Source organism: Quercus suber, unplaced genomic scaffold (genome assembly GCF_002906115.3).
Source record: "Quercus suber isolate HL8 unplaced genomic scaffold, Cork oak 2.0 scaffold_43, whole genome shotgun sequence".
Taxonomy (NCBI): domain Eukaryota; kingdom Viridiplantae; phylum Streptophyta; class Magnoliopsida; order Fagales; family Fagaceae; genus Quercus; species Quercus suber.
In genome coordinates, this window is record NW_027069508.1 from 610,000 (window position 1) to 631,723 (window position 21,724).

General features: G+C 33.6%; 3 protein-coding genes across 3 annotated transcripts; 2 read left to right on the forward strand and 1 right to left on the reverse strand.

The window, feature by feature from the left end:
• Window positions 1–533: 533 nt before the first annotated feature.
• On the forward strand, window positions 534–4,698 carry LOC112026150 (uncharacterized; the record flags this gene model as incomplete). The annotated part of the gene is made up of 4 exons (XM_065771363.1): window positions 534–549; window positions 2,084–2,700; window positions 3,049–3,564; window positions 4,291–4,698. Coding segments are annotated over 4 exons (1,308 nt in total), but the record flags the coding sequence as incomplete, so codon positions are not given.
• Window positions 4,699–5,147: 449 nt separating this feature from the next.
• On the reverse strand, window positions 5,148–11,774 carry LOC112026136 (12-oxophytodienoate reductase 1). The gene is given in 8 exon segments (XM_024058819.2): window positions 5,148–5,530; window positions 5,533–5,598; window positions 5,601–5,708; window positions 5,711–5,875; window positions 6,042–6,218; window positions 8,648–8,778; window positions 8,890–9,030; window positions 11,607–11,774. Coding segments are annotated over 8 exon segments (1,104 nt in total). The 5' UTR covers window positions 11,678–11,774; the 3' UTR covers window positions 5,148–5,285.
• A 3,980-nt stretch (window positions 11,775–15,754) lies between these two features.
• Window positions 15,755–20,575, forward strand: LOC112036475 (uncharacterized). Its single transcript, XM_024069318.2, has 4 exons — window positions 15,755–15,946; window positions 16,077–16,197; window positions 18,569–19,036; window positions 19,666–20,575. Exons 2-4 carry the CDS (start codon window positions 16,087–16,089, stop codon window positions 20,362–20,364), a joined length of 1,278 nt encoding a protein of 425 aa, XP_023925086.1. The 5' UTR covers window positions 15,755–15,946; window positions 16,077–16,086; the 3' UTR covers window positions 20,365–20,575.
• Window positions 20,576–21,724: the final 1,149 nt, after the last annotated feature.

Genomic DNA, 21,724 nt, shown 5'->3' on the forward strand with positions numbered 1-21,724 from the left:
GAATGCTACTAAACTTACTACATTAAGATTCATAATTCATAGCAAACAAAATAATAAAAAAAGTTGCTTGATTGTATTCATATGATATTTTGGTAATTGAAGTATGGAACCTAGGTTACAGCTTGTCTCAGTGATGTTTATTTTTTAGGTACAACTTAAGGTTGTCTACAAAGGCTAAAACCATCAATTTGTGGTAGAGAACAAGTGATAGTTTTGTGGCAAATCACTTATAGAGAATAAGTGATTACACTACAAAATCTCATATTTGCAAATGCAATCCAAAATCACACTACAATATATAAACTAATACCAATTTCTTTTTCCTCATGGTCACTTCTTTGTCAAACACTGTTTCTTTTGAATTTGGCTACTTATCATTTAGCTCATGCCTCATCAGACAAGTACATATCAGCCATAGGAGACCCAGGTATGAAGAGCCCAGATGTGAGAGTTGGATTAGAAGCTTGGAACTTTTGCAATGAGGTTGGAATGGAAGCACCCAACATAGGTAGCCCCAGGCTGGCTGATTGTGCTACCCTTTGATCGTTGGTATAAATATATGCATGCTACTTTACTCATTCCAGTTATAGATATTTGATTACAAAGTTAGCCCATTTATCTACATTGTTAACAATTAATGCTAATTTCATGTTGGAGTATGTATTTATGATCATGGATGTGTGTGTGTGTGTGTGTGTGTGGGGAAACCCATGTAGCTAATGAAGTAGTATGATCATTGATCAGTGGACAGAGGTTCTAGTTTCTGAATTAAATGTGGCAAATTGTCTTATGTGAAATTATGTTGATTACAAGAATGTAATAAAAATGTTTCCTTTCTATATTTTTTTTTTCTAAATTAGGACATAGGTTTTATTTTTTTGATAGATAAAGGTTAGGATTTGAATCTAGGACATAGGTTTTAGTTTGCAAATTAATAAATATGGCAAATTGTCTTATGTGAAATCATGCTGATTGCAAGAATGTGCTAAAAATGATTCCTTTCTCTCTTTTTTTTTTCTTCTCTCTAATTAGGACATAGGTTTTATTTTATTTATTTTTGATAGATAGGTTAGGATTTGAACCTAGACATAAGTTTTAGTTTCTTATGTGAAATCATGTTGCTGGGAAAATGGAAATTCTTGAATTGGTTTTGATATTTTACCTCAAGCAAATCCAGATATATAATCTATGTGTCCTATACATAGAAGATAGAACCAAAACTATCAGCTTTCAGATTGCAATTTTATCCTTAATCTTTCTCTGTTAATTATTTTCAGTAATTCAGGTATGGTTTCTAGGGTCTAAATTTGTCACCATGGTTTGATTCGCTATGGTGACAATGGAATAAATGCAAACTTTACTTACTTTGATCTAAGCTTGGATGATAAATGAAATTGTGACTTTAGATATTTATTTTACATATAACAACGTGTGTTCATATTTACAGACTTGTTCTTGATATTTGGTATTCCCCACTGTGTACTTTGCTTGGTTTTTTTGCTCCTTTGGAAAGCCAAAGAGGGTATTTCTGGGACTTATTGAAAAAACATTAGACCAAGGTGTTGTTTTCCATTTGCATAGAGTAATATTGAGATGCATAACTTCTTATAATTTATATATTTTCCCTTTTTAGATAAGTGAATCCAATGGGAGTTGGTAGGGGATATTTGAAACATTGACCTCTTCCATGATTCTTATTGAAAGTTTAGTGTATAAAAGACCTATCATTTCCCACTTCCTTATCTTTCCTTACTCCACCGTTCTGTTTCAAGGCAGTTAAATGGATAATTGTTCTGAAACATCTGCATAGCCATTAACTAGCCTAGCTTCTATTGATTTATGACACATATGTCATCTTTCTTTTGGTAATGCTTATTGTATTTTAAAATCCCCTTAAACCATCAGTTTTTCCCCCATTCAGTTTTGCTATATGTACACTTTTATCCAACCAACTCTTTTGAAGAATCTATACTTGATTTAGCTAAGATAACAGTGAATTGTATAATATATAATTGAATGTACTCATCTACTACATTGATTCTTTACTTTGAGGCCATTGTTAGTTTTATGCTTCTGTAATCAGATTCCTTGGGCCGCACCACAAAGTGCGAAGTTCATCACAAAGTGAATGAATCAGATAACAGCTTAGGGGCTGGTGATAAGTTTCTTGTAACGAGATTCAAGCCATACACGGACCCTGACCTTTTTGCTGTGGAAAAGGAAAAGTATCTTGCTTCTCTGTGTGAGGTGCATGATTCCTCAGATCCATGGTACTTCTGGATGATTATGCTCAAGAATGGAAACTTTGACAAGAATACTACCCTTTGTCCTGAGAATGGAAAGAATGTCGGTAAAATCATAACAAAGAGAAATTTTCCATGCTTCGGTGAGGGGTGTATGAATCAACCACTTGTATACCATAATTATACAAGATTGGTTTCTTCAGGGGACCAAATAGAGTCTTTAACAGGAGGATTTTATGGAACATATGACCTTGATGCCGATTTAAGCAAAGGTGTAGGAAATAAATCATACTTCTCAGTCACATGGCAGAAGAATTTGAGCACAGGAAGTTGGGTTTTCTCACAAAGATTAACAACATCTTCAAAGTATCCTTGGCTTATGTTGTATCTACGTGCAGATGCAACTGAAGGATTTAATGGAGGTTATCACTACAGTGGCCGTGGAATCATAAGAAAGGTTTATTCCTTGTCTTCACTTGTTTCTTGCTAGCAGGAAAAATTTGTTGTCTAAACACATTGTCTCTATAAATGAATTCTTACTGATCACACTACCCTTGAGAGAAATCAGAATGTCAGTTGAGTTGAAATTTATGTATCTCAATGTATAACAAGTAAATTAATAATTCATAAAATTTAGATGATCTCTCTTAAACTCAATGAATCCTTAATCCAACTAATTGAGGTTGGCTAGATTCTCTCTCTACTTTTTGTTGATCAAGGTTTTATGATCTGCTGTAATTCACACTTTTACTAGTTCATTATATTCTAGGGTTAATGAATTTGTCTTCTGGGATTTTATTTTTAGTTGCTAGAATCTCCAAACTTCAAGGTAAAGGTGACACTTGATGTCAAACAAGGAGGGGGGCCCAACAGTCAGTTTTATCTTCTTGATTTAGGAAGCTGTTGGAAGAACAATGGAGATCCATGTGATGGTGATGTTCTGACAGATGTGACTAGATACAGTGAAATGATAATAAATCCAGCTACTACAAGCTGGTGCCGCGCTGATAACCTGGTCTCCTGCCCGCCTTATCATGTTAGTCGCACTGGTGAGAAAATATACAGAAATGAGACATCTCAGTTTCCGTATTCTGCTTATCATCTCTACTGCAGCCCAGGAAATGCCAATTATCTGGAGGAACCATATGATATCTGTGATCCATATAGCAATCCACAGGCACAGGAACTGGTGCAAATTCTGCCACATCCTGAATGGGCTGTGCATGGATATCCTGAAAAGCAAGGAGATGGATGGGTTGGAGACTCTAGGACTTGGGTGCTTGATGTGGGTGCTCTCTCTAGTCGATTATACTTCTACCAGGTAATTATGATATTTTTTGTAACTTACCCTTTATCAAATTTGTTATAGAATCTTGGTTGAAATCATACACACACACACACACACAAAGGAATGATATGCAAATGTGGACACATAAAATTTGGCTAATTGCTAAGTTCACGTTCATAGTAAATGGATGTTTGTGTGCTATGCATCTAGGAGCGTTCAAAATTTTAACATCTACTTCTATGCATAGAAAATTCAACTAATCATAAGTCCTTACTGCTAATGATATGTTTCTATATGTTATCTTTGAGGTGAGACTCCCCAGAGGCCTCATGAGACTTAAGAATTTTCGGGTCTTCCTCTATCTCCTGTCTTATCTTCTCTTACTTATTCTTAATTTCTGCACTACTATACAAACTTGTCATCCGTATTTGTCCTTTATCCCATACTCATCCTTGAGGTGCTACAACTTTGTCCAAAAATTCTAACCCTAAATCTATGCAGCTTTCGTCTTCAGATTGGATACAATTGAAAACTATCATAGGTTTGCTTTGGATTTATCATTTATCTAGACCTGCTTCCAACATCCTGAAGGACCTGAACCCATTATAATTCACAGCAATTGCTTCTCTAATTCACATTAGTGAACTTTTGTAGTTTAGTCTACTTTATCTTGATTAGTGCTGTTGAGTTTGTCCCCCTGCTTCAAGATGGACAATATAGATATAGGGCACTAATGGGAAACATATTACTATTGCCCAGGATCCAGGAACTGAACCAGCAAGGCGTGTATGGTCTTCAATTAATGTTGGTACAGAAATATATGTTAGCAGTACAGGGATGACTACAGAATGGTCTGTCAGTGATTTTGATATACTGGTTCTTGAAGATGTTGCTAGCTCTGGTGTTAGCATTGATTGATCTTTGTAGAGTATATTCACCTTTTCAATTAGTAAAGAACAAGTAAATAGAGTAAGTAGAACCCATACAGTTCTACTTAAACCACTTTATCATGTCAGCAACAGATTCAACACACATACACTTGATAAGTGTTATGTATATGTTCTCATAAATTCAGAGATAATCCTCCTGACTTTCTTTGCTTATCAACTATAAACATTGGAGCTAACCTCATGATGCCAATCGTCAATCATAAATTAACTTTTCCTAGATTCATCTTGGTTGCCAAGAAATTGAGGAAATGCTATTTGCTAATCATGTGTATGTGTATAATTCCATTTGTAAACTCCACTTGTGTTTGTGCTTAATGTCACATAATTTATACACAACAGGTCTCAAGCTTAGAAAGATAAGGTTTACAGCTAGTTTGAAATTTAGTCACTTTATTATGAATGGAAGTGAGAAAATAAGCCTACATGCCCTAAATATGGATAATATCACAAGTAATTCAATAGCCACTTACATTGGTTCGACGCAGTCCTTATTTATGCCAAAAAGTAAAGGAGATTGAGTCCTTTGTAGCTAAAGCCGAAGGCAAAATCCTATACAAATAGTTGTCAATTTAAGTAAAGAATCATTGTTGGTAATAGCCAAATTATGCTTCAAAATCGTGATTAGTCTGGCACAAAAGCACTTACAATATTATCACTAGAAGAGAATAACCACTTCAAAATTATTTAGATATATCAAATCTTTTTGTTGCACTTGTACAGTACAATGAAAACACTAAAAACAAGAAAGGAATTACATAGGGCAATGTTTTTGGACAATTTATTTTCACTCTTCTCCTTGAAAACCTAAGCAATGTCTTCAAGGAATGGATAATCAGTGTATCCAAGGACAGGGTCAGAGATGTAGAATGTGTCTCTGTTGTACTTGTTGAGAGGAGCATTGAGCTTAAATCTCTTAGGCAAATCTGGATTAGCTAAAAACAGACGACCATAAACAACAAGATCTGCACGGTTTTCAACAATAGCTTTGTTCCCATCTTCCCTGTCATAACTCCCAGCAACAAAAAAGCTACCCTTAAAAGCCTTTCTATTGGCATAAGACTATGGGGACTTTCACTCTTTTCTCCAACTGTCTTCATTCTTGGCTCAACCATGTGGAATAAAGAATCTCATATTTGTTTAAGGATTCAGCCATGTAAAGGCCCAAAGCTTCTGGATTTGAGTCTCCGGATTGCATGTAGTCTGCAAATGGAGATAGCCTTATTCCAACCTGTCTGCTCCTATCTCATTTGAAATAGCTTCAACTATTTCTAAAGCAAAACGACAACGATTTTCGAGGGATCCACCATATTGATCCGTTCGATCATTCACTTGATCCTTTATAAACTGGTCAATTAGGTAACCATGTGCCCCATGGATCTCTACTCCATCAAAGCCTGTGTATAAGACAAATAATGATATTTTAATGAAGGAGCTATGTAAATAACAAAGGTAACCATTTCATTTTTCTTTCATAAAGTACAAAGTACACTCCTTCACTCCCTTGTACATTTGACCAATCAAATATCATTTATCTTATAAAAATACATGAAAAGAACTTACCAGCTTCAATAGCATTCCTTGCAGCAAGTCTAAAATCATTGACAATTTGAGGAATTTCCTCTATCCTCAGCCGCCTCGGAGGAGTGAAGTCGACACCGCCAAATCCATTAGATTGAATTTGAGGGGTCAAAGGCCTGTCAGAGGAAGAAAGTGGGGCTTGACCATTTGGCTGAAAATCTGTAGACAACAATATAAAGAAAAATAAATACCCCAATAATTTAAATGAGCTTGATAAGAAATCATCAATCACTACTTAAAGAATTAGCTTAAAGAATTAGAAAAATGAGAGTTATGATCTGTTAAATTACTTAGAAAATGATCTTTCTTTTCTTCACAAAGATTTTTTTTTTCCTTCAAAGAAAGACATTTATCTAAAGAAGTAATTGACAAGACCTTTATTGATTTGAAAAACACAAGAAAAATAAAAATAAATTAGAGACAAAATTAATGCTTCTTTTGGATCAAGAAGGCATAATAGCTTCATTATGTGTTTCACATGATTGTATAAATATTCCACTCCAAAAAAGGAAATTTCATGATCTTATTCCATTTAAAAAAAAGAAAAAAAAAGAAAAAGAAAAAGGAAAGCTCATGATCTTAGGGCGGTCGAACATGCCAAAAAGTGGTGGTTGAATGTTTGTGACTACCATAGATATAGGACTCAATAATGATTTTGGCAACTGATTTAGAGCAAGTGGTGTCTGCATATCTAAAGCAAAACTACAAAGATTTTGAAAGACCAACCAACTAAAAGAACCATGCTTTTGAAAAAGTGGCATGCAACCATAGCTATTAAACCCGACTGATCATTGACTCGATTTATGAGCTGGGCCAGTGGTTCAACTAGTGGATCACTGGTCGAACCACGGGGCAAATAATTTTTTTTTAATAAATATATATATATATATATAAGTTTTTAAAATCATAACATTAATATGTAAATTAAAAAAAAAGGCATATGCCTAAAATAAACTTGCCATTATAATTAAAAATTAAAGTTCCCCAAGTAATGACATTAGAAATTTTATAAATTCCCAAGCAAAATAAACAGATGTCATCATTTTGCAATAAAGTTTTTGTTAATCAAATCTCGTTTCATGTCTTAAAATTTGGGATATTAGGGGGGAAAAAAAAGCAAATCTCAAATGATGTAAACAAAAGAAGAGAGAAAAAAAAAATGTTAAAGACTTAATTATAAAGCAATAAACAAATAAAGCACAAAAAAGGCAAACAAAAGAAGAGAAAAGAAGGTTTGAGAAATAAACTATGTGACATATACTGATATACTCATACCTATGTGTTAACTGGTTACGTGAAACTGAAAAGTGATATGTTATTAAATTATCAAATTATCATACATTAAATAGTAAAGAAGTGAGAGAACAATACATTTATTTTTTCTTTAGGTTTTCTCTTATTTAAATTACCATATTATCATACATTAAATAGTAAAGAAGTTAATGGGGAGGGCCCATTGATGTAATTTTACACAATTCACAAACCCAATTGGGTTATTAAAACCTAGTTGGGTCACACAGTTTGCTTAAAACCTGCTGGGTCTTATACACATCTGATCCAATTTATGACCTGGACCAATCTATGTGCTGGGTCATGGGTTACCGGTCCGACTGGCCGGATTTAATAACACTGCATGCAACCACCCATTCTAGCCTTTTCTCTTGAAATGACTAATGGTCTGTTTGGATTAAGGGGGAAAGAGGGGGAGTTGAGTTAATTTGGCCTGGCCCAAAATTAGCCTATTTTCAACTAACTGTATTCTACTCCCTTCCACTCTTCCTCTTTCTCCCCTCAATCCAAATGGACCCTAAATAACATTCTATTGAATGGTGATATAAAACAACCTTTTTAGCCAAAGTGACAACATCATCAACTTTTTGTCAAAGCAACTACTGTGATTCGATTTTGTTAAAGCAGTGGGTTTCACCTTATACGTATATATTAGATGCTAAAAAAATGACATTAACATATTAGACTTATAATACAAGATGCCCCTTCCACCCTTCCACTGAGGCAATGATCATCATGAAAGCCCCCTTGTAATAAAAAAAATTCATTTATAGTAGAGTAGAAAATGCAAAAAATAACACCACTATATTGATAGATCAATAATTTTTCAAAATAATTATATTATTGCATAAATTTCCCTTACTCCCTATATCCAACAATGACCATCACTTTTGCTAATTTTATTCTCTAAAATGAGAGTGAAGCCAATTAATGCTCTTCCTCAAAAAGTATTTTTATTTTTCAAATGTGACAGTCATTATGCATTGCAAGGAATAACATTCTACAGCACCAACGCATGGTTATTTAAGCAATCAATCAAAACTTCCATCCAATTTGATCTTTATCAAATAGGTTCACATGCACTACTCCCTTTAGGATTAACAGAACTCAATAGTTAAGTAAACACAATATGGTATAGAAAACCCAAATCTACTCAATTCATGAATCATTTACCATAAAGTCTTTGTAATTTAGCATATTACAAAACATTCAACTCTCTCCATCTGTTACAAAAGTTCAATTGTCTACAAGCAATATTAGAAGAGAAGATATAAAGGTGGTCTTAGTCAAAGGCAAACCTTGATTTGAAACCCTCCCCACATGCCAAATTTGACAAAAGAAAACTCCTCCTTTGGCATGAACTGCATCTACGATGGGTTTCCAGGCTTCAACTTGCTCTTTTGTCCATATACCAGGTGTGTCTGGATACCTTTACAATAGCAAAGAAACCTAATAAATCATAAAAATTTTCAAGGCAAGAAAGGGAACCCTCAAAATGGAGATTGTCTTTCAGTGGGAAACATGGTAAGAAATTGATTACCCTTGAGCAGTGCCAGAAACTCCAGTGGCTTCAGTTATTAGTAGACCACCTTTGGTGGTTCTCTGAGAATAATATAAGATAGCATGTGGCTGAGGAACATTACCATAAGATCTCTGTCTGGTCAATGGTGCCAAAACAACTCTGAAAATACAAATTAAATGATAAATTGAGTAAAATCAAGTAAGAAATCTTTCAAACTGAAGAAAGTAGTACCCTATAAGAATCAAATATATATTTCCTGTAGCAAAGTCGGGAAGAATAATACGATTAAGCAACCTTTCTCTATGTTATAATAGATACTAAAAAATAAAATAAAAAAGGCAAGTAACAAATGAAACCAAATCAAACAATACATTTTTGAATGATTATGGCAGAGATAAGGTTTGAGAAGCTGAAGAAAAACACAAAATCAGAAAAACTCTGCAAATAATATAATGCTTTTCATTGTGAGTAAACAAATAAATCCTAAATGAGAAAGAGTGACAGAGACAGAGAATGCTTGACTTGATCTACAACTTATGTTTTTCCTTTAGAGTTTGTTCATCCTTAAAGTACAACCATATTGTCAAGTATTAAAGATATATTTCACAAAACGCAGTACTGGAGTGGGGTAGGTGATCCTATAGGTCCTTTAACTATGAAAATTTCTGTATCATTCATAGCTAATTTGCCATGCACTTGAAATTTGAAAATACTTAGTTTCAAGTTCAGGGCCTACGTTGTTTTTAATTCTTTTAACTCTCTTTTCAACCTATGTTTATATCATAAGGCTTATGACATAAGCTTACCTTTTTCAAAGACCTACAAAGCTGCAGCAAAGAGCACTAAGTTTTTTTTTTTTTTTTGTTTGAAAAAAAAAAGAAAAAAGAAGAGTGGCACTTAGTTTATGGCTTGTGCAATACATGTATGACCACGTTTTACTTTAAGAAAATACCAGAAAAGATAAGAAACAAAATGAAGCATGTAAAAACTTGGAACAATTAATTTGATGAATTTTTATGCACTGAATAGGGTGAATTAGTTTTGTTAATCACATGTAGTTTCAAGATCATCAAATGATAACATACAGCATTTGAAGAATGACTTGGGTACTGTGGCAGGATATATATGAGGGAGCCAAACTGGCTTGCTTTTCATCATGCAGAACGTGTAGTCATAGGTATCAACATAACACTGATAAACTGAAGGGTATCATCTCCCCTCCCCAGCCCGAAAAAAGTCAGACCAAAATTGTTGAGTAATGATTTCATAACTATAGATTGATATCTTATATAATCAAAGCAACTGTAAATAAATGTCAGCACGCTCATGATGAAGCTACAAATACATTACTTGAGGTTCTGAAAACGCAAAGAATCCTGACAACCAACAAGGTGATCAGATACCTTAATCTGCAAATCTGAAACCAATTTACACAACAGAGATAATTCACAAAGTCCAGATAAACCAAATGCCAGATTTATTTTCCTTTTGAGATCGAAGGAAAAAATCATCACTAACAACTCATGAAATGAGCAGAGCTCAGCATGACAGTTAATGCAGTTCCAACAAAATTCATCAATCTTAACAGTATCAAAAATTAGCAAAGTCTCACAATTTTTAGCAGATTAATATAGAGAATTCTTGAAAAAAATGTGTCATTTCTTGGTTAAACACAAAACAAACACAGATGTGAACTGACAAGAAAATGCTCAAAAGGGCAAGAGTGCTAACTAGCATCAGGTCCTCTAAAAATTTTAGCATTTGACACATAAAAAAAGTTACTTTATCTATTTTAACATATCATTTTACATTACACTCTAGATCACATCTTCTATTTTAAGATTACATCACATTAAAATAATTTAAAACAAACCTCATCTGTATTAAAAAATTAACAAAACAAATATATTTTATTGTGGGCCCCATGTGACAAAGAGAGAGAGGTAGAGAGAGAAAGGGAGAGAGGACTTGGGATGTGACATGGGAGAGAGAAATTGAAGTAAAGAAAATACCAAAATATGTTTAGCAAATATAAGATTTTATGCCCCTACGGTTCTAAATATGAAATTGTATTGTTCATCAATGCTAAATTTTTTAGCATTTAGAATATCTGATGTGGAAGGTTTTTTGGCATTTGGCACATCTAATGCTAATGCTCTAAATAATCAACGGATAAAGTTTAGTGACAAAATTAGTTATAGCTTAAGGCTATAATCTTACTCAATATCTTCTTATTAGAGGTGAATGTTGAGAATTCTACCATTGAATTACATCTTCTTCTTATATCCTCAATGTTTGCAAAATTTCTAGAAAATTAAAGATCAATGGCTATGTCATCAATAAATTGTTTAAATTGCTAGTTTTTATAGTTTAAAATTATGGATAAAATATAAGCTTATAGATCATATAGTATATAATATCCAATTGACACAAAATTTGACATGTGTATTAAGAGTGTAAAGAACATACAATTCAACGGTTAGATTTTCAAAATATGTAATAATGTTTATTTTATTGAGTAATTACAACCAATTTTATAATTAAACTTTGTCCATAATCAACTACAATTTCTTGAAAGTTGAAACCTTTGTAAACAAAACAATTCATCATCCCAACTGGGATATGTCACAATCACAAAAAATCAAAACCCATCACACATATTAACAATTCAGATAATACTAAACAACAAAAACAAAAACAAAAAAGAAATAACTTTGCAAGGTGTATTGGTATACCTATGGGAAAGGTTGAACTTGCCCAGTTTGTAAGGAGTAAGAAGAGGAATGGTGGGAGCTTCAGCAGCCATTTTCAATGATTCTATTCTATTTTTTCCTGTTGAATGCTAGTACTTTGCTAGTTTGCTTCTGTTCCTGATTTCAGACAAAAGTGCGAATGAAATGCTTGTTACACAAATGGGTATTTATAGATTTGTGTCCAAAAAAAAAACAAAGTCTCACAATAAGCTAGCAGGATGGTTCCAATTGGACAATGATGTTTGCTTTAAAATGGTATTCATAATGATGTCTGTGCTGACGTTTGGAAATACCATACATTGAACCCTCAAAAAATGTTTGGCCACCAATGTTGACCATGACCCTAATAACCATGTGTACTGCTTCTATGAATAGCACCACTTTACGTCGGTAATAAATTTCATAATTTTATTAAAATAAAATTTTGAGAATACAGATTGTGTTTTAGATTTTAGTATATTATTTTTATATCATATCACCACTAATTTTATTTTTTATTTCAAGAAAAAAAATCATTTTTATTATTTATTACTCATAATTTTATTATGAAAATATTGTTAAATTTGTTGTGTCATCAGTTGTTTTACTTAAAAAAGAGCAATCTTTGAGACATAAAATAGTTCACAATTTTTTTATATCCTCTTAAGGCAGTAAATTAGTATGTACATCCAAAAAAAAATTATAAATAGTTTTCTTAATATGAACTACATATTTTTTATTTTGAAAGAAAATTGGAATTTGCCAACTTTTTTGAGGAAAAAAAATTTTATTTTTGGAAGGGAGGGACAGAGCCACCCAAGGGGGCCATGGATCCTCTAGATTTTTATTTTTAAAATTAAGAGTATATATGTTTTATGAGATTTCTAGAATTTGGGCCAAAGAAAATTATTTTTAGCCCTGGTAATATAATTTTAGTCCCCTTTAAATAAAAAATAATAATAATTCAAACGATGGCAATAACCACAAGAACAATGTAATTAGTTCAAATAACAACAAATCATCTAGTCCATACAACAACAAAAATTAGCCCAATCAACCAGAACATCACTTTAAAAATCATTATTTATCAAATATGATCAATAAATCTTAGATCTATTTATTATTTTTTATAAAAAATCCCTAAATTTATACAAATACCAATCGAATAAAGAGAGAATATTTCCTAGACATTGTCAATTGACTAATACACATAGACACAATTAATTAATATCAAAATGATAACTTATAAATTTATAATTAGCTCAACTGGTAAAGTCTATTTTGGTCTCAGGAGCAAACGTCATAGGTTGATAAATTTATAATTAGTGATTGTTGGTGGATGGGTTGGAATCCTTATTTTTTTAACTTACTACCTTAATACTTTAGTTTATTTTATCTATTTTGTCTTATCTATTTTATTGGGTGGTCCACTATTTTTGTGAGTCAAGTTTGTGATCTATGGTGGATATTTGGGTACTAGCATAGAAAGGGGATAGAATATAGTAAGTTAACACATGTTTGAAAGATAATTGCAAACTAGCATCTTGATTTTTGGAAACTTGAGTTCCATATAAAACTCGAGGCTTAAAGACTCGCTTCCTACTTGCTAAGTTGGACACTATTATGCACTATTATGCCACATAGATCTCGAGTCTTAAAGACTCGAGTTCTACAAAGCAAAGACTCGATTTTCTTCTAGAAATGCCATTGATAATGAATAAATGGGAGTAATGATAAAAGATAGGAGAACTGCCAAATGTTTGTGATTAAATATAGAAGGAGAGGGACTGTGTTTTACTATTGACCTCAGTGCGAGACAGTGAGAGAGCTGAGTCAGAGGTCGCCGATGAGAGGAGACGAGAGTTTTTTTCCGCCGATGGGTTTTTTGCCGCCAATGAGATGCGCTTGTCTCCGCCCATGGGTTTGAGGTTTTTATGTTTGGGTGTGAAGGAGAGTGAGAGTGTTCTTGTAATACCCCACATATTTTTATTTGAGGTTATTATTAGGTTTTTCTTTTAAAAATAATTGTTGGGCCATAGGTATTATTTTATTAATAACTGAAGCCCGTTACCCCACTAAGCCCACGTCTCTAATACAAACTACAGGGTAGAGGAAGAAATAGTCAGGGTTTTCATAAAAAGGGTTTTATCAAATAGGCTAAGAGGAGTTTAGAACACAAACAATTGAAGGAGCAATCAGATTGATCAAGGTATGATTTCTCATCGTTAAAAACAAAGAATTAAGGAATTAGAATTTTGTCATAGAAAACTTTAGTGATGTGTAGATTGTTGAATTGGTAATTTCTTAAATTACGGTTTACGCTGTTTTATAATTCTGCAGTCGTACGTTGCCACTGTTCGGAGTCTAGAGCAAGAACCAAATTGTTGAACCCATGAATAAGGCTGGCATCATTTTCGTAGGGCTATTTTGTCAATGTAATAGCTTTCATTTTCGTAGGGCTGATCCATACTTTGATAGCTTTCATTTTTGGTCAACGTCCTATTCTTCTAGGTGTTGACTAATTCCAAATAGAATGATTCCTTAAGGTCCAACATGTCTACGATTTTTTAAAGGATAATGCAGACTTGTTTCTTCTACCAAATTCTAGTTTATCTCAAATTAATGCTTAGATATCTTATACATTAGGGTCATTGATATTAAGCTAATGAACGGGCCATATTAGTTTTGCCCCACAGTTTTCATTGGAATATATATTAAATCCTAGAATATTGGCAGCTGGGTCTGAGTTTTGATAAATTCAAGGGAGCATATTCTTATTGTAGCTATGATGGTCTATTGCCTAGGTGTTGACTAACTCCAAATAGAATGATTCCTTAAGGTCCAACATGTCTACGATTCTTTAAAGGATAACGCAGACTTGTTTCTTCTACCAAATTCTAGTTTGCCTGCGTTTGGATAGCAAGTTTTGCTACTCAAAGTAAAGTTGCGTTTTACCTCTTTTTTTTTTTTTTTTTTTTTAAAAAAAAAAATCAAACAGAGAAGCACCATAAATTAGTTCCATAAATTATTTTTTTTTTTAAAAAGAAAAAAAAAAAAACCAATAACCACGGGAATCTAGTAGATCAAATCATGCTTACCCAAACATCAAACAAAAAAATAAAATAAAAAACTGCAAACAGAGAGAAGCACAAGTTCACCACAGTTGAAAACCCATAACCACAAGTTTCAAAAGATCAAATCAATACTTACCCAAACATCGAACAAAGAAAAAAAATAAAAAAAAGCATTTCATCACCACGGGTTGAAAACCCATCATCAAGGGTTGATATAGTTAAATCAAATGCAAAAACCCAAACATCAAACAAAGAAAAAAAAGGGAAAAAAAAAAAAAACAGAGAAGCAATACCTTCGGATTTCTATGGAAAAAGCTGGGAAAGAGGTTGGTGGTTGGCTGAGCTCGGATCGGTGAAATAGTGTGTGAGGAGGTGAGGGCAGTGAGAGCTTCTTTTTGGTGGTACTGGAATGGAGATGAGAGAAATTTGAGATGAGAGACCTCTGCCAACTGAAGAGAGAAGTCTGAGATGAAAGAGCTAAAGTGAAGAGAGCCATTGAGGACAGTATCAAAAGGCGCGCCTTATGTGAATGCGTCTGACCGTGGGACCGGATGTGTAATATTATTTACAAGTTTGCCATTAAAAACAGAGAATTGAGAACTGAAAACAGCCAAAACTTGTTTTCAGTTTCCACAACTCATAACTCAAAAAGTAGAGAATTGAGTGTTAGAAACAGAGTTATGGAAACAGAGTATTAGTGCAGGCAAACAAGTATTTTGCTATGGGTCCCACCATTTTTTAGAATTGAGTTATAGAAACTGAGAATTGAGTCATGAAAACTAGTAAACCAAACAACCTCTTAGTTTTTTTTTTTTTTTTTTAAATAGATTATTGACAAAATAAAGACAAACAAAAAAATTTATTTAATAATTTATGACTGAAAAAGAAATATTTTTCAAAGTTTAAGAACAAAATGTAAAACATTTTCATTAGGTTATAGACGAAAAACGAATTTTTTTAATAATTTAAGGATAAAAAAATTAAAATATAAGGAAAAAAAACAAATTTTTAATAAAATTTAAGGAAGAAAATAATATAAAATAAAATAAAATTTTGACACTGCTACAGCCTACTGCAAGTAAACCAGATACACTGCTAAAGCAAGTTTTACAGTACTGTAATGTATCAATCTTGCCGCTTTCGATTTTCAAATCCATAAAGCTCTTCTATTCTAGGGTTTCTCTTTCTCTGTACTCTCTCCGTTTCTCGCTTTTGTGGACGCCACCTTCAATTCAAAAACCCCTAATCTGCTGTTTCAACGTTCTGCAGGTCCGTTTACCCCTTCAATTTCGATTTCCATCAATTCAAAATTTTTTTTTTCTACTTTCCATTTACATTACCAAACAATGAAATGAAAAGAAATTTGTGATTTGATGCAATTTTTAAAATGATTGATTAGGTTCCTGAAAATGGAGCCCGTAGCTTTGGCTGTGGACAAACTGAAATCCTTTGCAAAATCGAGCCAAGACTTCGTCCACACCCTCACTCATCGCCCCGAGAATTCATCTAGCCGCAATCCGGTACTGTCTCTTTTCTTCAACAGATTTTTTATTAATTAATTTTATTCCCATCATTTGTATATAGAGATTTCAATTTCCATTTTGTTTGAATTTGCTTGAAGTTGCTGATTCACGCCCTAAATGTATGCAATTGAATGTCTAAGAAATTTGATTAGCTACCCAGATAGCAGATTTGGATGTACTAATACATAGCTGTTTTGGGAATTTTTGCAATGATTCATGACTGCTTTGGTACTATTTTCAAGGATTTTTTGTCCACTTTCATTGAGGAAACAAGCTGAGATTGATAGAATGTTTCTTTTAATTAGTAAGTTACACGCTCATCTCGTGGGTCTTCAACCTACTATGTTACTGAAAAGAAATGAAATTATAGAGAGAAAATTTAGGGATTTCAGTATTTGAGGATTGTATTATGACTAAGATAAAGGTTACAATGTGTTATCCCTGTTTTATTCAATCTGTGCAGGGTAACCAACTCTAACAAACTTGGCGCCAAAGTTCCAATCATAACAAACTTTCTAAACTATCAGTAGATTAAGAACATATGGACTTCCACTCTAACTGAACCTGTCGCTAACAGTTTACGTTAAGCTACACGTGGCTTTGGGCTTCAGCTTTAGACTGCATGCTGTTTTGTTCTGAATTGATTTAACACTTGAACTGGCTTGAGTTGAATCTGATGTAGATTCTGACTTGAACTCCAACTGTGTTGTGCTGATCTATATTGGTTAGTTTTACACATCCCACTTTGCTCTTAGACAGGAAAAGGATGCTGTTTGAGTCAGAATTCATAGGCTAGAGATTGATAGTGTTAAGTAGCTTGATTTTGTAAAAGCATAAACTAAAATTTTGAGGTTTAGGTGATAACCTAATTGCAATTTTTTCCAATCCCGATCAACTATTAATTTCTTATATCTAATTGTGTGGGTGGTATTCCTTCACCTCTTAAAGTTATTCTATATTGTTGTGAGTACTTTCAGAGAACCTATATAGAGGAATAGCATTTGATTTTCTATCTCTTAGAATGGGTATACATGTCAAAGTGTTCAAAAATCTAAGATTGTGCATGAGCTCCTTTCCCAATTAAGTATAAGTTGGAGGTTGAGATTTATGGGTTTAAGAAATGCTACTTGCATGTGTAGCTTACATATATATATATATATATATATTAAATGTTATTTATGAAGATGAATATGGCTGATGTTTAATTTTTTAACTTTGGTAATTTACACGTAGTTGGAGGTCTTAAACCCATTAACTCACTCTCTACTTTGTTTAGGAGGTGCCATTTGAGTTAGACCTCATGGGCAAGAATAAGGTTATTTTAGTGGAATACATTCAAAATTTCACTGTCTAGCTGCTTCATTCGTGGTTTTTTCTACTGATATATGCCCTTGGTGGATTATCCAATCCAGTTTTCTTTAGTAGCGCTTCAATATTCCATAAATTTTGTTAATGATCTTAAGTTATGATGGAGCCAAGATATAAATCTAGAGGGGGAAAGTTTATAACACGCACACACCGCACCTTTCACGAAGAAGAACAACTATTGATTGATAGAAAGGAAAAAAAAGTACTAAATATAAAGCTGTAGCCTATTAGCTCAATTTTTGCTATGCCAGCTCCATCTTGCTTCTATCCAACAAGTTTACTTCCAAATGGTTCCAATCCTTTAAAGTGAAGGAATGAAGGTCATCAGTGAAGTCATCAACATAGAGAACTGATGAAACTATTTCTTTTCCTGGGTATTTAGAATAATCAAAAGTTTATTAAATCTCACTCCAGTTTTTAAATGCAGCTATCACTAGGAGGTAATAGAGATGTATCATGCCAAACATGTCTTTGGGATACCAAACAGTGCTCTGCATTTGATCCCCTCTTTTGCGAAGTGCAAAAAGCAAGACTTGCTAGAAATATTTTCAGCATGATTTGCCGGTCTTATTTACTCAAGGATTGCAATGAAGAGATTTTAGGCCTTTTCTTTACATTAATACATTTCTCTTACACGACGCCACCCTCCACTCAAACACAAACTTGTAAAACTATATGACATTGCAGCATTGTAGGTTTTTTGGTCATGATTTATCAACATTCTACTTCCTATCTGAATACGTGTGTGCACACTTATGCTTGCACTTTAGATAGCATGCTTACTACAGGAAGCATATGTTGATATCTTAGGTGATTGAATATAGTTCCTTTATTTTTATTTGGTTAAATTTTTACACTATTATCTTCTTACAAGAATAGGCAATCCTCTCTCTTACCAGTGGACTTTTTTTTTTTTTTTTTGGATGAATTTGGTGTTTCCAAAAGTGTCAATTAGCTTGGTGATTGGAATTTATAATTCTTCCCATGATGTTATTTTTAGATTGAAATTCTGAAGCGGTTGCAACGTGAAGCATTTGCCGATTTGATGAAACTCAGAAACAGACAAGACAAGGTTGAGAGAATACTTTCTATCTGTAAGACATCCAAGGGAAATCCATTCCAAGAATCCAGTACCCTTGTAAAAGGAGAGGTTGATTTCTTAGGGGCTTTGTTGATCATGGATAAAGTTGATGAGCAGAACTGTGATGCACTTTCTAGAGCAGGAATCAGGACTGGAATTGATTCAAGGTTCACATTTGAAACAACTATTGGGCCAAAAGATACTCTTGCTGCAGAGTTTGTGGCCAGTCAAAAAGGCAAGGGATATCTTGGAGAGGTTTTAGGACAATCTCTTTCTCTTGAAAAAGTGTTATATAAGACAAATTCTAGTGACTGGTTATCAGCTGTTGCAATTCCAGTAGGAGCGCAATGCAGGGATGTAGCAATCACTCCAATTTCTTCCCATCAGGTACAGTCTATTTGCTTTAATATTGTTGCTAACCTAGATTTTCGAACACTGCATTTAATATTCTGGGATATCATATTAGTTTTGTTCATTACATTGAGGATCACATACATGTCAGCCTAATTGATGAATGATTTCAAGCTACTTTGAAGAAATTTCAGCGGCATTTGAACTTTGGTTGGATGTTGTTAAAGCTGCTTTTGGGAATTGCATGGTGCCCCATTACACCCTTATTTCTAAATATCCAGTTGATTGCTGATCTGTAGGATATTTCAGTGGCTTTCTGTTCTCTGTTTTGTAGCAATAATATTCTTATAGTAGGATAGATCGGTAAATTGATGATGTAATTAGGCTTGTTGCTTTATGTGTTTGTGTGTGGCAGGTGTGTTATATCAAGTTCCAAATATAATTCACACGATAGCCCAGTTTAGGTCTTGTGCTTTTTTTGAGTCAGACTGATCATATCATTGAGCCTGTTTCCATTTCTGCTCTTGCAACTATGTTTTACACCAATATAAGCATGATGCTTACAACAATCCAATTTAGCACTGTATGTTTTCGTATTGAATTTACTGCTACCGGTAATCAGGTTCTCAATATACAGTCATATACTAATTCATTTTATCTGACAGGGAAAGGGCCTTACGGATTTATCATCACTTGGACCTCCTCTTTTGAATCAGCATAGTGGCAGTGGCATTGGCATAAAAGTGAGAAAATCAAATATTGTTGCTTCATTGGCACAATTTGTTTCTGGATTGGGAATGCAAGCAGGTTCTGATTGTATGGGGCATTGCTTCAGCACTTTTGGACAAGTTGTCTGTGAACTTCCACGAGGAACAAAACTCTCGCTTTTGGGTCTTCATCAAGTGCCTAGATCATTAAGCCAACGCATTAGTCTTGGACCCCTTACCATTCCTGTAGGCCTTTTAGAACGTCATAGAGCTCCCGAGACAGTGGTTGAAGCATCTGCCCCAGCCATGATAGAAAGCACACAGGAACATGTCTCAACCGGGTGTGTTGCTTTAACGTTGGAGTCAGAAATTGATGGATTTACAAGAATTGAAGGTTGGATTGAGATGCAAAAATCAAACCCTGAACGTTTACAATGGGCTGTCAATATGTCTGATGATTCTGAAGATTCTTTTGGATGGGGAATGAGCTTGAGTGGAATGGTTGGAGGTCCAACAAACGGAGACCATTTTCAGGCTGAATCCTATTTAAAAGTTAACTTAGGTAAGAGATTCAGCTTGAAACCAGGCCTTGCATATATTGCAGATGGGAATTCCAAAATAACTGCCTTTATGCTTCGGTCTAATTGGTCCCTCTGATGACCATCTTCAGCCTAGTTGTCATTTTCTCAATTTTGGGTTAGATTTTCATTCAAATTCTATAAGCAAGGTCATTATTTTCTCAGCAGGTATCTATTCTGATGCAGTTCTAGTTAATCATGGGAAATGGTTTGAGGAGACCATATTGCAAGTTCCCCTGGGGTCCATTCTTCAAATAATTAAATATTAGCAGTAATTTTTTTGGGCTTAATTCTGCTTGGTTTGTGTTTCCAAACAACAATTTTCAGTTTTTAAACAATATTATACGTATTTTCACACACTTTTTCACTTACACATATTTTCATAAAAATTTTCAAACAACAATTTTCCATTTTTAAACACATGTACCAAACTGCCAATCTGTTCCACTAAATTCTTGTTCTACTAGTTTGACTTTGAACCATAATTCTATGTCCGAACTCTGTGTGCATAGTCCAAATAGGACTTCCGCAACTAATGATAGTAAACGTTTTGTTGTTTTCTTTCTAATGGGAATGACAAGTACTGCGATGGGACTTTGGACATATCGAGTTTCATCTTAATTGGCTTAGTAGGGAATAGCCAAGTTTAGTAGGTCACATTCTCATGACTATACTGCCGAATTTTAAGCTTCGGTGGTGTTGACTGTTGATGGTTGATGAGGACCGTAATGATAATCTGTCATATTTCACAAGTGCCTCCCCATCGTCAATTTTTTCTTTCTCTGTTACCAGCGTGTTGGCTTCTTTTTTTTCTTTTTCTTTTTTTGCTTTTTCTTTTTGAGTCCGTTTGGATTGAACTTATTGTTGCTGAAACTGAAAATTGAAAACTAAAAACACTGTAACAAAATAATTTTTAAATGTATAAATAGTACTGTGAGACTTATTTTTAATATTTTTTAGTGTGTAAACAATGCTAAACAGTGCATAACCAGTATTTTTGTCCTCTGCACAGTGAAATCATGTGATTTTACTGTTCACTTGCAGGGAAAAAAAAAAATAATGAAAAACGCAAAACGTGGACTCAGCTGAAAGCTGAATCCAAATGCCCTCTTTTTCTTTCTGTTACTAAAGTGCGTTTGCTTCTTCTTCTTCTTCTTCTTCTTTTTCTTTTTTCCTTTTTTTTTTTTTTTTTTTTTTCTTTTTAGAAAACAATTTGGGTTAATTTCTTTTGCTTTTTTTTTTTTAACTAAAGTGTCAATCTATACACACATTTTTTTTTTAAATATAATATGTTACTTTTTGTTTTATTTAATAGGGACATAATGGTAAATTGATACAAATTTTATTTTCAACCAAACAAAAAATTTTCATCCCTTTACTTTTCCACCCTTCCAACCAATCACAAATAAGGGAAACTAAATTCTTTTCTATCCTCTCAC

Excerpts from the sequence above, each read along its gene's own strand:
- LOC112036475 (XM_024069318.2), top strand. The coding sequence starts at position 16,087 with ATGGAGCCCGTAGCTTTGGCTGTGGACAAACTGAAATCCTTTGCAAAA. Across the intron at positions 16,198-18,568 it reads ATTCATCTAGCCGCAATCCG|ATTGAAATTCTGAAGCGGTT; the intron begins GTACTGTCTCTT and ends TGTTATTTTTAG. Across the intron at positions 19,037-19,665 it reads CTCCAATTTCTTCCCATCAG|GGAAAGGGCCTTACGGATTT; the intron begins GTACAGTCTATT and ends TTTATCTGACAG.